The 13,346-nt window shown below is 45.5% G+C and overlaps 1 protein-coding gene across 1 annotated transcript in view; it reads right to left on the bottom strand.

The window, feature by feature from the left end:
• The window catches only part of phldb1b (pleckstrin homology-like domain, family B, member 1b), a 109,286-nt gene extending 97,054 nt beyond the window's left edge, over positions 1-12,232 (bottom strand). Inside the window, exon 1 of the mRNA XM_040006328.1 lies at positions 12,051-12,232. Coding sequence (XP_039862262.1) covers positions 12,051-12,074 — 24 coding nt within the window. The 5' untranslated portion in view covers positions 12,075-12,232. The remainder of the gene's footprint in view (positions 1-12,050) is intronic.
• Between the last annotated feature and the right edge of the window lie 1,114 nt (positions 12,233-13,346).

Here is a 13,346-nt window from a genome sequence, read left to right as displayed (position 1 = left end):
TAACACAGGCTCTATAAATCGGACTGAGGTCGATTACACTCAAGAAGCTTCCCACTGAGGAGCGCTCTGATGCTAACGGCCTGAATGCAACGGATGCTCTCATCACTGCTCCAAATCTGTAACCCACAACAGGCAGCATTCATTAATCTACTCACACGGGGTCTTGCACTGAGTTGCCACGAGACAGTATAATTTGTATGAATTATAAGGCTGTTACCGTCCTCTGCTGGTGAATGTCCAGCACAGTCGTCTCCTTCCACAAAACAAAGAAAATAAATCCAACACCGATCACGTTTGAGGTCAGGAGTATCGCTGTCAGCAAGAGTAGAGCTCCAGGAGCGTGTTCAGGTCCAACACGGCTGAAATCGGTATGAGAATGGGACTGGGTGGATGTTTGGGGGTGGATAGAGTGCCTCTGTCCTGGCCTGATTATGCTCTCCACAGAATGAGCTCACATAACAAAGGATTTATTATCACTAGCTGGAGAGTTGCTGCAGTGTGGGAACCCCGCGCTGCCGTTTCCTCTGCCAGGCACCCAGAAAGCTGCGTTCCAGCTCTGATGGGTTTGACAACAGCACAGCCTGTATGCGTCTCTCTCTCCCCTTTGGTCCATAAAGCAGCCAGTGTTTCAGAGACAGCTGCCTCTCACAGGCCCAGGCTCCTGCAGGTACAACTGCAACTTTGTGCTAAGACATTAACTGGCTGGACACAGTATTGACTCGACACTGTGCGTTTCACTCTGTGAAAAGACGCCTGATGTTCAGTTTAGTTACATTTCCTGAGCTCAGTGCAGGATGTCTAGCCTGTGGTAGGATCAGTAGCCTATTCTGGCGAATGTTAGCTAGCTTTGGCACTAAAGTATAAGTATAGAGTCCACTTTTTTCAGTAAACATGTCGCCTGGTTGGCTATGTGAGCAGGTGATTGCTGTGAAACTAAATCCTGAGAGTCACAGGATGAAAGGATCAAATGTATCTGTGGCTGTTTGAAGCTGCAGACAGCTGCAAATATATATGCATGGGATCAAACACAGAAAGCTGCATTTGCATCCGGTTAAAGTTGCATATGTGCTATTTTTTGGTTTTTTTATCTACACATCTGATCAGCCAGAATTGGGTCCTTTAGCCATTACATTAGCAAGTAGTAATCCAACAGTTAATCTCATGAATTAGCCCTGAGACGCTGAGCTTCACTGTGTCTGTGAAAGAAACCAAGAGAGGAACTGTGCTTCTGCACGAGGAGGTCAGGAGTGTCAGAGAAGGATGTGAGGCTGCTGCAGGACATGGCTGAGGGCAGTGACACAGTGAAGTCGTGCAGTAGGAATAACAGATGGCTCTGAACTCCTTATTTGCAGTGATGATGGACAGGTCAGCAGGTGGGGTCATGCATGAGTCCCTGTGATCTGTGGTGAGAGTGGGGAGCAGGTGGAGGCAGACCATATGATCGCGACAGGCACCAACTTTGACAGAGGGGAATTCAACTCATTTCATTAAAGATAAATCAATAAAATAAAAATGTGCTCGAGTTACAAAAGTGCAAAAATGTGTGTGTCAGATTTCAGAGGCAAAGCTGGAGACAAACAGGACTTTTCTCCAGGTCCAGATGTGCGTCGTTGAACTGGCCACACACCAGCACGGCTGACTGTTTGCTCCAGTAGATCCAGGCTTTAAAACGATAATATTTTGACTGTCATTCTTCCAGAGCATGCCTCCACTTCCCCAGTCTCTCGTCCACCTGCTCCCTACCACAGAGTGTTTGTGGCCTGAGAAAAATAAAAACCAGCAGTCAGTGCACGGTGCTGATGAGAAGATGCTCCGTCTGGTCACATACTCTGTGTCACTACAAGGCACCCTTTCACATGCACACAGTCATTTGATGGAGCAGAGCAGCTTTGAATGCAGCACATTCACATCTGGATTAGTGTAAGTGCAACATGTCAGCCAGCGCTGCTTGTTTGGCTCAGGCTTTGCAGAGAACAGATCCCACCGCCAAGCTCGGCCTGTTGAGTCTGTATCACAGACACTAACCGTGCAGGCAGGACAAAGACCAAATCTGAAGGGAGCAGCTGCAGCAGGCTCAGCATCAGTGTCTCTGTTACTGGGTTATAAAATCTCATATGGATGTCTTCCAGTACAAACGAGTAGCCAGGTACTTATGAGAAGTGTTTTCATAAGATGATGTCATACAGTACCTCATCATTTATTTTCGTCACCGATAGTAACGTCAGTGTGAGGCGCACAGCTGGAAAATGTTACCAAATGTCGCTCTGGTGTTGCCAAGAAATATGAACAGCCCCTTCTCTAAGAAATACTGGAACCACAGAGAGCTGATGAACTGCCTCTCACTGCAGCGACGGCACCGCTCGACTATCACAAACACACCTGGAGCGCCATTTGGTTCAGAATTGATCCAGTTAACAAGACTGCAGCTCCGACTTACTGTAGACGTGTGAAGTCACAATAACCACATGAGCTCACACGCCGTGAAGTCCGTCACCACGTTTGCACCATGTTCTGCTTCCCTCTGCTCCAATGTTAGTGCTCATGTTGAATTTACCTGATGCAGATGTGGGAGGGTCTGTGCAGTGGGAGGGTCCAGTGAAACCACAGGTCTAAACAAACATGTCGCTGCTGGTGCGACAAAAACCCAGAAAAACAAAAAAGCCACAAACAAAGAATGTGAGCGGGATGCACACAGGAAGCTGCTCTCTCTCCTCTCATCAGGGTCTCTCACTCACTGTGTCTCCTTGATGCACACACACACAGACGCACACACCCTCACCCCCTGAGCTTGCCCCTCCTCCCAGCCGCGCCCCAAACAGCGACACAAGGCGCTCCTTCTTCTGGGTGAAGAGATGCAGTTTTGTTCCTGAGCTGCAGAGAAATGAAACCTGACTCGGAGGTAAACACGCTGCAGGTCCTGAGTGGACTACAGTGAGCAGGCAGCTGTTCACTACAGAACAGCCATTCATTCTCTTACACTGTAAACACAGCCTCTCTGAGCACAGGTTTGTGCCTGTGAGAGCGGCGCTCTGGTCCAGTTTGTTCAGCACAACAATGAGCAGAATCCAGGGAAGACGAGTCATTTACACTCCGTCTCACTTGTCAGTATATTGGACTGATTTGGATCCAACAGTAAACGGGCAGAAAAGAAAAAGAAAACGTGCCTTTAGGTAACGCCGGCCTCACCAGCAAGCTTTAACTATTCAAAATTGGGAAAAGTACCTCAGAAACGTGTAGCAGCGAACCTGAGAAGGTCTAAAGCATCCGCTGCCAAACTGGTGGGATCACTTCAGGGCACGACACATCAAAGACTCCAAACACCAGGATTTGGGCTCTAGGAATACAAACGGCATCTGAGGAATTCCCCATGATCACTGAGCCATAAATAACCTCCTCATCCTGTCATCCTTTAACTCACGACTGTTTTTCACTCTTACATGTTCTTCGGTGCGTTACCAGTTATTCTAGTTAACTTGAACCGAATCTGAAGGAAGCAGGGATGCAATGAATGTCCACAGACTGAGTCTTTGTTAAATGTGCCAGTCGTCTTCATGGTGGTGCTGTGTTCGATTAGATCACCCAGCTTGTTTGGTTTGCCCCTCCCAAACACCGCCTGTGTTATAATAATAAAACTAACTGAAATAAGCAAGCAAATAAGAAAAACCAACGATGGTCAGACTGAGGGACGCCGTATGCTCTCAGCTGTTTTAATGTCCTGGCACAGAATCAACACATGTAGGATGTAAATGCACAGTATGGAAAGATGTGAGGGCAGTGGGCTCTGAGCTGTGCTTGTTGTGCCAACAGTGTGAAACTGACTCACCTTAATGAAGACAAACAGTGACAGCATGTTGTTTGTAGAGCAGAACCCCTGCAGGCTGTCATCTACAGCTGCTGCTTCTCTCAGCAAACTGCTGATTTGGACGTGTGCACTTGAGTACTTTTATGTAAAATGATCATCTGTGTTGTTGTTGCTGACCGAAATAAATTTCACTTCAATTCCAGCCTGAACCACTGCATCCATCGTGTGTGAATACACTTGCCTGCATGTCTGCGTCTGGAGAAAGCTTCATTTTGAATTATATGACAAAGTGCACATGCCTAACATTGCTGCGAGGCCGTGTGGGATTTATCATGATTTGTATAAAGTACACTATCAGCCTAAATCTGTCCGCCTGGCTGTTGCAGAGCACATTCAACATGTTTATCCAAAGAAATGCTGATATGGCTCTGGCAGCTGCTGGGAAATCGTCTCGCAGACACACAGCTGTGATCTATCGACACGGGCTGATAGGGGCGTTAATCAGCACTGAAATGCTCGGCTATCAAAACGCCCCGTTTGTCTCATACTCTGTTTTGGAAACCAGCTTAGCGCCGACTCCCACTACCATCACACGCTCGCATTATCAGCTGTGGCAATGCTGTAACAGTGCACATACGCCTTTTCTCAGGCTGTAGCGCTGCAGGTGGCTTCACAAGCCTTTTTTACTAGACATCTGTCTTGGCTGTAATCAGCTAGCCAACATTCCTAGTTGGTAATACTGTCCTTTGACATGGTATGTAGACGTTAGCTTTAGGCTACCTAGCATGAAACAACAGTCTGTGTGGCAGTGTAGGTCAAGACCTGCGGCCAGCAGATCGTGTGGAGGCGAAGGTGAGCCGTTTATCCTGGCTGATTAGGAAACAGAACAAAAATAAGAACACCAAACTGAACGAGGAACTAATCATGAAAACCTACACTGGGACAACACTAGGAACCAGGAGACACACACTGAGGGGCGATCAGGGAAGTGGAAACACAGCAGGAACAAATCAGACGTAATGAGAACACAACGACTATCAAAGTAAGACAGGAAGTAGCACAAATACCAAGACTGAGACAAGGACACACGAGCTTGTCAATAAGGTAAAGATCAGTAAACATGGGAGAAGATAACGGACGAAACTAAGTCTAACTAACTGACTAAAAGGACGCTAAAGACAGAACTCAGAGACAACGACGATGACAACCAGACTGACATCCACACGACTCACTGAGAACAAAACACAGGGAAACACTAAAGGGAACTAAACCAGAACCACAACAATCACAAAAATCAGAAAGCTCATAAACGTAAGAAAACTGAACGAGGAAGTATAAATACATATAAGTCACTCTAGGAATACAACAATGATTACACAAGACCCAAAACCACGACAGTGTCGCCTTCATGTGCTCCACAGAGGGCCAAAGGTGCAGAAATTAAATTAATTAGATTAAATCCTAGTTAAAATATTTATTTTAAAATAATTTTTAGTCATTTCACCGTTTGTATGATTGTTTCGTGCTTCTTGTGCTGCAGTTCATCATGAAATAATTTAAACTGTGAACTATGACTCGTCAACAAACCCTGAGTGGATGGTTGTTGCACTGCTGAAGCATTACTTTAAAAATGTAACTATGCATTTACTGAGTTAATAAGCTGGTAAGGAGCTCTTCACATTTTGAATGAGCTGTTGCAAACTAAACACCGCTCCACAGCACTGTTCACCACACTAGCTAGCTTGTAGCTAACGCTGCCAGCATCGAATAAGCTTGGTACAGTAGCCTACACCCCCCATCATGTGCAAGCTAATTGCTAAAGGCTGTTTCTTTCTGGTAACTCAACATTACTGTAACAGTTTCTCCAAAGTAACTGGATTACTTTGACAGCTAATTTTGTTATGTAACCAGTAAATTGTAAATAAATATCCAGCAATGCTAGAACTGCAGTTTTGGATGGTCTCTAAATACTGCATATCAACCACATAGCAAACTGTACGGGCGCCAGATAATCGTCCCTTACTGACAGAAGCTTGTGCTTCTTTTGCCCCCACAAATGTTAATGGTAAAAAGCTGCATGTGCTCACTAAATGTAGTGGAGTGATCGTATATATGAGTTTAAAATAAAAGCTTGAGGACCTGAGAAAATGTCCACCCCAGTGAATATGCGCCCAGTGTGGCACTGAGTCACATCCACTCCACACATGACTCCAGGTACCCTGTGTGGATGAGCCTGTAGGTAACTACGAATGAGTGCGGGGGTCAGAGGTCAATTTCTCCTTTCTGTAAACACACACGTCCTCACACTTGGCATAAATGTCTGAGACAGTAAAAGCTCCCTCTCCTTTCATCTTTAATGAAAAACATGTTTGCTCCCACTGCACCAGCACCCACGCACACCCATTCACATCCTTTACAGAAACATACAGCACAGCGCTGCGGGGCTGAGCTGAGGGAATCGCTCATTATGAACATCAAAGGCCTCGATGGGCGCTGACTCGATCCTTTGAGACAAAGGGAGTGTCTGACTCGCTGAGCAAAAAGCTCGGACGTCTCCTCTTACACCATCGACCGGGTCTAAATTCAAATAGCAGGGCTGGCAGAGGAGGAGGAATGTAAAGATGTGATGGAAATGGGTCGTCGCTTTTTGCCAGGATGTGCTCGCAGCTGACGAGCGGCGAATCAGACTCGTGTTGCCCCTGAAGCCCGGGGCCACAATGTGCCGCTGCTGGAACGTTTGATTGAACAACACTATCGCTGAGTGACAATAACGTCCACGTCGGTTCTCATGTCATGCTCTGTCTGTCAGAGCCGACATGTTGTTCCCGTGTGACGATAGCGAGCACTGGTTCCTTTGAAACGTGTGATTGCTGAGAATCTGGCTTCAGGCGTTTTTCCTTTCTGTCGTTCCGAGGCAGAGAGGAACGGCAGAGCATCAGCGCCATCTAGTGCCTCTCATGGACGCTGAAGCTCTGCCAGCAGAGGCGCATACAAACTGGAGCGCAGAGTTTTAAAGGAAATAAATGGGATTTAGATTTTCACATTGCACCAGTGGGTCTGCTCGTTTCTACTCCGACGTGTGTCTCATAAATGTTTTACACCACTTCACATTTTTACAGTGAATTTTCCTTTCTATCCTTAATATCTGCCCTGTTTTCAGATACTAATGCAAGAGTACGGGCAGGCCTGAGTGTATTATGTGAACAGCTTCAGATAAATTAGTTACCATTACTTGGGGATGGCTGTACCTCAGCGAGGTAGCGCAGGTCATCGATTGGTGGTTCGATCCCTTCAGTATGTGTCCAAGTATCTTTGGGTAAAATACTGAACCCAGTTTGTCTCTGATGCCTTCACTGAGTGTTAAAGAAAAAAGCACTCAGGTGTATGTGAGCAGCTCTGCATTGCAGTGATGTGCAGAACCCAACGCAATATGATCAATGCAAACACAAGTCACACATCAAAATCAAAGCATCATTATTACAAACACTACCTGTGGAGCTGCCATGCAAATATGTGCCCACATAATAACTGGTTCTGTTGGAGGCTTCTTTCTGTCAAAAGGAAGTTTTTCCTTCCCACTGTCTCCAAGTGTTTGCTCACAGGGCACATGTTACTGTTGGGGTTTCTCTCTTTTATTGCAGGCTCTTTGTTTATTAAAATATTCTTTCAGTTTTCAAGACACAAACTTGTTACTGTTTGTGATGCATCAGCCACACAGAGGTAAATTACTCCATTTTTTACTTTATTATTTTGCTTTGCAGTTTTCTTCATTAATCATTTGGTTAAACCTAACGCTGGTATTATGAGGCGCACACATAGTAACATTGTGTGGTTTTTCTAAAATGTTTTGTTATATTAATTATGTTTCTCTTTCTTTGAGTTACCTGGGTTTGGGCGGTGGCTGTTTCCTGTCTGGGCAAAAGGCGTGGCTGAGGACTCTGGGAACAAAATGCCTGCTCAGCAGGACCAACCATGGGCTTACCAGGAGCAGGGGTGTTTTAGGTTTAGTTAGGTTATTCTGTGCTTAGTTAATATTAGTGTGTTTTTGTTTTCCCCCCTCTTGTGTTCAAATGGTTTGGCCAAATCATTATAAAAGCTACCCTCATGTGTCTTTGTAATTAGGTCAGTTTGTGAGTTAAGTTGTGTCTCACTTTGTTTTGTTTAAGTTTCTGGAAATTCTTTTTTGTAGAGTTATATTTAGTTGACCTCTTTTATGGGCCTGCTAAGTATGTTTTTGAATTTTGTTAATTTTGGACTTTTTGAGGGTTAAAATAAAGAAAACCCTTTTTGAAGATATTTTTTTGCCTGTGTCCTCCTTGCTTTGGCTGCTTGGTCCCTCACACTGTTAGAATGAAATGTATTAAGAAGTCAGTTAAATGTAACAACAAAACACTTTGGATCCACCCTTTGATTCAAGCTGAAAGGTGACAAATTCCACGAGGAAGAGGTGGCAGGGTGGCGAGGAAACAAAGAGCAACACGGGGTTCACAGAGCTGTTTGAAGACTCGCAGAGAGCACGTTTCACACGTGGACACAGAATTCATCCAATGTGTCACAGTCGGTGAAATACTTTACTCAGTGCAAACGGCTCTGTGTAAGTCAAAGACGAATGCTTCCTGGTGGTACAAAGGTCATGGCAAAGCATGACTCGGAGGTTACACACAGATTTATGTGCTCACAGGTTACCATAGAGGTGGTGCTACAAAAACATGCACTATAGCCTTGATGCCAGGAACAGGGGCTGCAAAGCAACCAGCCATGATGGAATTAGTGAGTAACACGAGCACAAAGACACCTGAAATAACACAATGATACAACCACAAATCCCCCTCAATATCCTCGAAGAAGTCAAACATGAATCACAAGGGAAGACACAAATATGAGACATAAAATAACAACTGTAGAAGAACAGCACCATGAAGCTACAATCCAATGAAACACAGCAACACAGCCTGCATCATCATAATTATATTTGTCCAGGATCAACCCGATCAGTCTGGGGGGGAGTATTTATTCTGGAAGAGTTTTATTTATTCAATAAATCTATATTAAATAAATAAAACACATCATCAAGTCAGATTTGCTGTTGGCCAGTCCTGGTGCCAGTTTCTTATTTCATTAGCCAAATCCTTGGATTCTTGGCTAATGCTAGCTGACTGCTCAGGCACCTCATGGGTCCGTTGCAGTGGAACAACAGATTGTGGATGAAGCTCTGCTTTGATGCTGACCGGTTGAAACCACAAAGAAAGGAAGAAGTGTGGGACAAGCACACATATTTGCCACGGTGGCTCTCCACACTTTTAACCCACACAGAACAGAAACAAAATTATTTCACAAATACCAAAAGATGGAAATAAATGATTAGCTCCTCTGATGGCAATCCCTGCCCGTTCTACTTTGGCAAATCTCTCAAGCTTCTCTAGATTTCCTGACATGGACGTGCTCTTCTGTTCACCCCACAGATCTTCAATAGGAGCGCTTTGTGGAGCCCACACAGTAATGTTCACTTTGGACCTCTAGAGGAAGTTCTTCACCAGGAGCGCCACATGTTTGGGGCCAGAGCAATGACTCAGACCCAGTTTTGCTGCCTTCACATATTTTGATTCCTTTCATCTTGATGAGATTCCCAGTTTGTCAGTCTATTCCCGTTTAGGGTTTTTGTGATTTTCTTCTTTGAGACTACAATTCCCAACTTGGCGAAGTCATTCACTCCTGTCTTCTGGGGTCTTTAAACCCATCTCTCAGTAGTTTGTTCAGTACTTTCAGCTCTCTTTGAATTTCTTGATGATCCTTCTCACTCCAGTTTTTGGAACTTGGAAAACTTGTCATAACGTCATATATCCATTTCCTGATTTTCCTTTGTGAAAATCAGCAATCAGTGTGTGTGTCAGGGGGCTGATAATATTTACCCCCATAAGTTTCTTTTTCTGAAATAATTCTGATATTACGTGCCAATAGAACAGAAATATCCTTCATTGTCCCTCATTGGGGAAATTCATGTGTTCCAGCAGCAAAGACGGGCAGATGGAGCATGCAGAGTCACACAAAAGTACAGAATATAACATAGAAAACAAGAAATAAGAGACCGTACACCCGTGTGCAACTAAGAATCACTAACTAACCCCACCAAGTCCACACAGACCACCCAGGGGGTGGCTTCAAACCCAGGACCTGCTTGCAGTGAAGTAAGTGGAAGTGGAAATGTGGAACGACACACCAGGCCGGTGTGTTTTCATTTGGCTCAGAGATTATTCTGATGTAAGCTACTGCAGGTTACCTCACAATGCTAACGTAACATCCACCTGCACCTCTGTGGACCAGAGGAGAGGAAACGCCTTTGACTCCACCTGTTGCTTAGTGGAGTCCCAGCCTCACGCTGGACATTTTCTCCGTTGTCCAGCTCTGGTTTTGAAGCCCGATGAGACAAAGTGTGGATGTGAGGGAGAACACTCACGGCCACTGCGTGTTCATGTGTTAGCAACAAAATGAAGATGTTCATGTTGCATCGGACTGGACTGATCTTTGATTCAGTCCAGTTGTTGAAAGATGAGTCATTCTCCGTTAGAATTTAGTTTATTGTCTGTTTAGTTTTTATTCGTTTCAGTCATGTAACTGTGACTGTATGGACAGCATATGTCAGAGGTAGGACACTCAGCACAGGTATTACAATAAAAACAAAGATTCTTATGCCACACTTTTAGGACTTCAGCATCCAGAGTACCAGTGCCTCTAATGAATGCAGTGTGAGCAACTCAGGGTTTAGTATCGTACCCAAGGATACTTGGACGTGCAGACCAGAGCAGCAGGGATCAAACCACCAGCCCGATTAGCAATGAGCTGCTCTGCCTCCTCCAGGCGCTCTGAGGGTCTGAGACCAGACGGCACCGGGTGTGCTCACGGTGGTACAAGCCTTGAATTGTCGATGTCCAGAGTTTTAATAATCATGTACTGATGAATAGAGTTTTTACCAAACTAAGGATATTTCCTCCATATTTATTTTAGTTGGTTTTCCAGGTTCACAGAATCCTGAACTATCATATCCCAGCTCTGCTCGAGGCTCTGGTGACAACGACAACAATAGTTTTCGCACTACTTTGTATTTCCTCATTTCCTCATCAAATCGTAACCACCAGGGGAGACGACCCACCAGCCAAAGAAGAGAGAAAGTGGTAGCACTGTGAAAGGCCTGCCTGCCAGCAGCTCTCGGCCCGACGGTGTCATGGTGTCGGGGAAGTTGCCTAATTCTAATGCAGTGCCAAGTAAGCCAAAGAGGAGGCCAAACATCGCGTCTGAGAGAAACTTGGCCAGTTTGAAAGAGCTGATTGTATTTGTTGGATTGTTATGCACAGCGGTGACGGCCTTTGAAAAAACAGATAAATAAAAACGTGCAGGTGACGTGCTGGATCCACAGGCTGCACACTGGTGGATTCACCTGGTGGCTCAATGCAAAGAAAATGAAGAAGGTTTCAGACTCTGCGGAGGCTGTTTGATTACAGGTGTGCCTTCAGTGAGTCTTGAGAAGCACAGCGCTCATGGCAAACACTGATGTGATTTGTTTACACCTTCGTATTAAAAGCGGGTGACAGCCAGCGGCTGCAGCTCCTCCTGTTCCCGTCCCCGTGCTGTAATTATCACCTCCATGTCACCACCACACAGACGGAGCAGCAGGTCGTCCCTTTGAACTGCAGCCTGCGCTGCCGCTGCTGATGAAGAGCCACCAGAGGCCCTGCACAGGTCGGCTCAGTCGCAGGCTCTCTTGAAAGGGACACAAAGCCTGCGGATGAGGAGTTCCTCTGTGTGGCTCAGGGGGATGTGGACACAGGGCGATGGACTGAGCTTCATAAAGACCATTATGATCTTTGATGTCAGGCTCTGCTGTCTTTCTTACTCAGGAGTTTTCTGTGAACGCCGCTCTTTCTCTGTGCGGCTCTTTGCTATAATATTTGCAACCCCTAACCCTGTGCAACATGGTGGCTGTTAAGATGGCCAAATAAACTTGGAAAGTTAAGCTCGTGGTTTTTTGTGAGGCAGAGGAAAGAGCTCCCAGCAGAGAAATGTTTAAACCTGACGCAGGAACAGATTCAGTTGGAAGAATGTGATATTTCAAGACTGGGAGCAGGTTGTGTCCATAACAAATATCTAGATATGTAAACAGTCATGTATCAATTATTCAAGAAGTCAATGAAAGTATTTGCACAAAACCTCAATGAGCTTTAACCGAAACATACAAACTGCAGGAGTCTCCTACCTTGAATCGTACTTTCTTGAGCATCGTTACTTTAGTCCAAGTAAAATTAAACGAAACTAAGGGTTAGAGAATTCCAGCCTCCATTCAGGAAAATCCACCGAAACTCCAGCCATAAGATCCAAAAAGAATCCCAGCGTGCTCTGCGGCGAGGCGTCCGTCTGCCGGCTGTGTTTAACACGCCACAGACAACAGTGCTGCTCTCCCCTCCCTCCCCTCAAACCTTCTGCAGAGCTTATCAGCTCATTCACTCGGAAAACAGACACACCCTCCTCCTAATGACTGGAGGGCCACTATTAACACCCCCGCCCCCCAACAACACCCCACAGGCTAAATAAGGTGGGCGGTAAGCTCTCTCAAACACCGCCCCACTCCCCAACATTTACCCATCTGCTGCCCACAGCATCTCCGCTCAACATCAGACTTCATCTTCACAGCTGTTCATCTTCGTCTGTCAACACAACGCAGTCAGATGTAGAACGAGCTCCTGAAACTTAGCGGGCACGTTTCTATCTGTAAGCGTTTTTAAGGACAAGCATATGATCCAAACACAGCATCGGTGTGTCTGCTGGACTCAGAGTTCTGCGATGGACAGACTTTAGTGTGGAGTCTGGTGGCAGTACCGGCTCTCAGCTGTGCTTTGCATGAACATCCTGTAATGTGGCAGTTTCACTTTGCTTCACCGTTCCTTGGACCACTGAGGGAAACTGTATCGATGTTTCCAGAGCTTTTAATACATCTCAGTGGAGGAAACATGCTGGCCATCCATGATATGCTCAGCCTGTAAATCTCTACACACAAACTTGTGTTGGCTTACATGTACATTTACAAACAAAGGCCTGATCAGGAGAAAAATGAGCAAAGCAGAAAAGAATCAGGTTTGTTTTAAAGAAACCACCTCTCGTGTTAATATAACAGAATCTTACACAGAACTTCGTAGACTCGGCCCAGTGCTGCAGATGATATGTGCTCACTTACAAATACAACTGCTGCATTCGACTTTTAAACCATTGTTGAAGCACAAACACATTTGCAGGCTGTGTGATGCGTCACTGTACAGGCCATGCTCTGGATCTTTACCATCAATCATTAGTTTTAATAATTATATTGGCCACGGCTACAACACCACTGTGAAGTTTGCTGATGACACGGTGGTGTTGGGCGCCATCTCCAACAACAATGAGACGGCCTACATGGAGGAAGTCAAGAATCTGGCATCGTGGTGCCAGGATAACTGCCTCCAACTGAACGTTGGCAAAAACAAGGAGCTGGTGGTGGACTTCAGGAGGAGTCAGCACA

Source organism: Simochromis diagramma, unplaced genomic scaffold, assembly GCF_900408965.1.
Source record: "Simochromis diagramma unplaced genomic scaffold, fSimDia1.1 OVJJ01000024.1, whole genome shotgun sequence".
Taxonomy (NCBI): domain Eukaryota; kingdom Metazoa; phylum Chordata; class Actinopteri; order Cichliformes; family Cichlidae; genus Simochromis; species Simochromis diagramma.
This window is presented reverse-complemented; position numbering and strand designations above follow the sequence as displayed.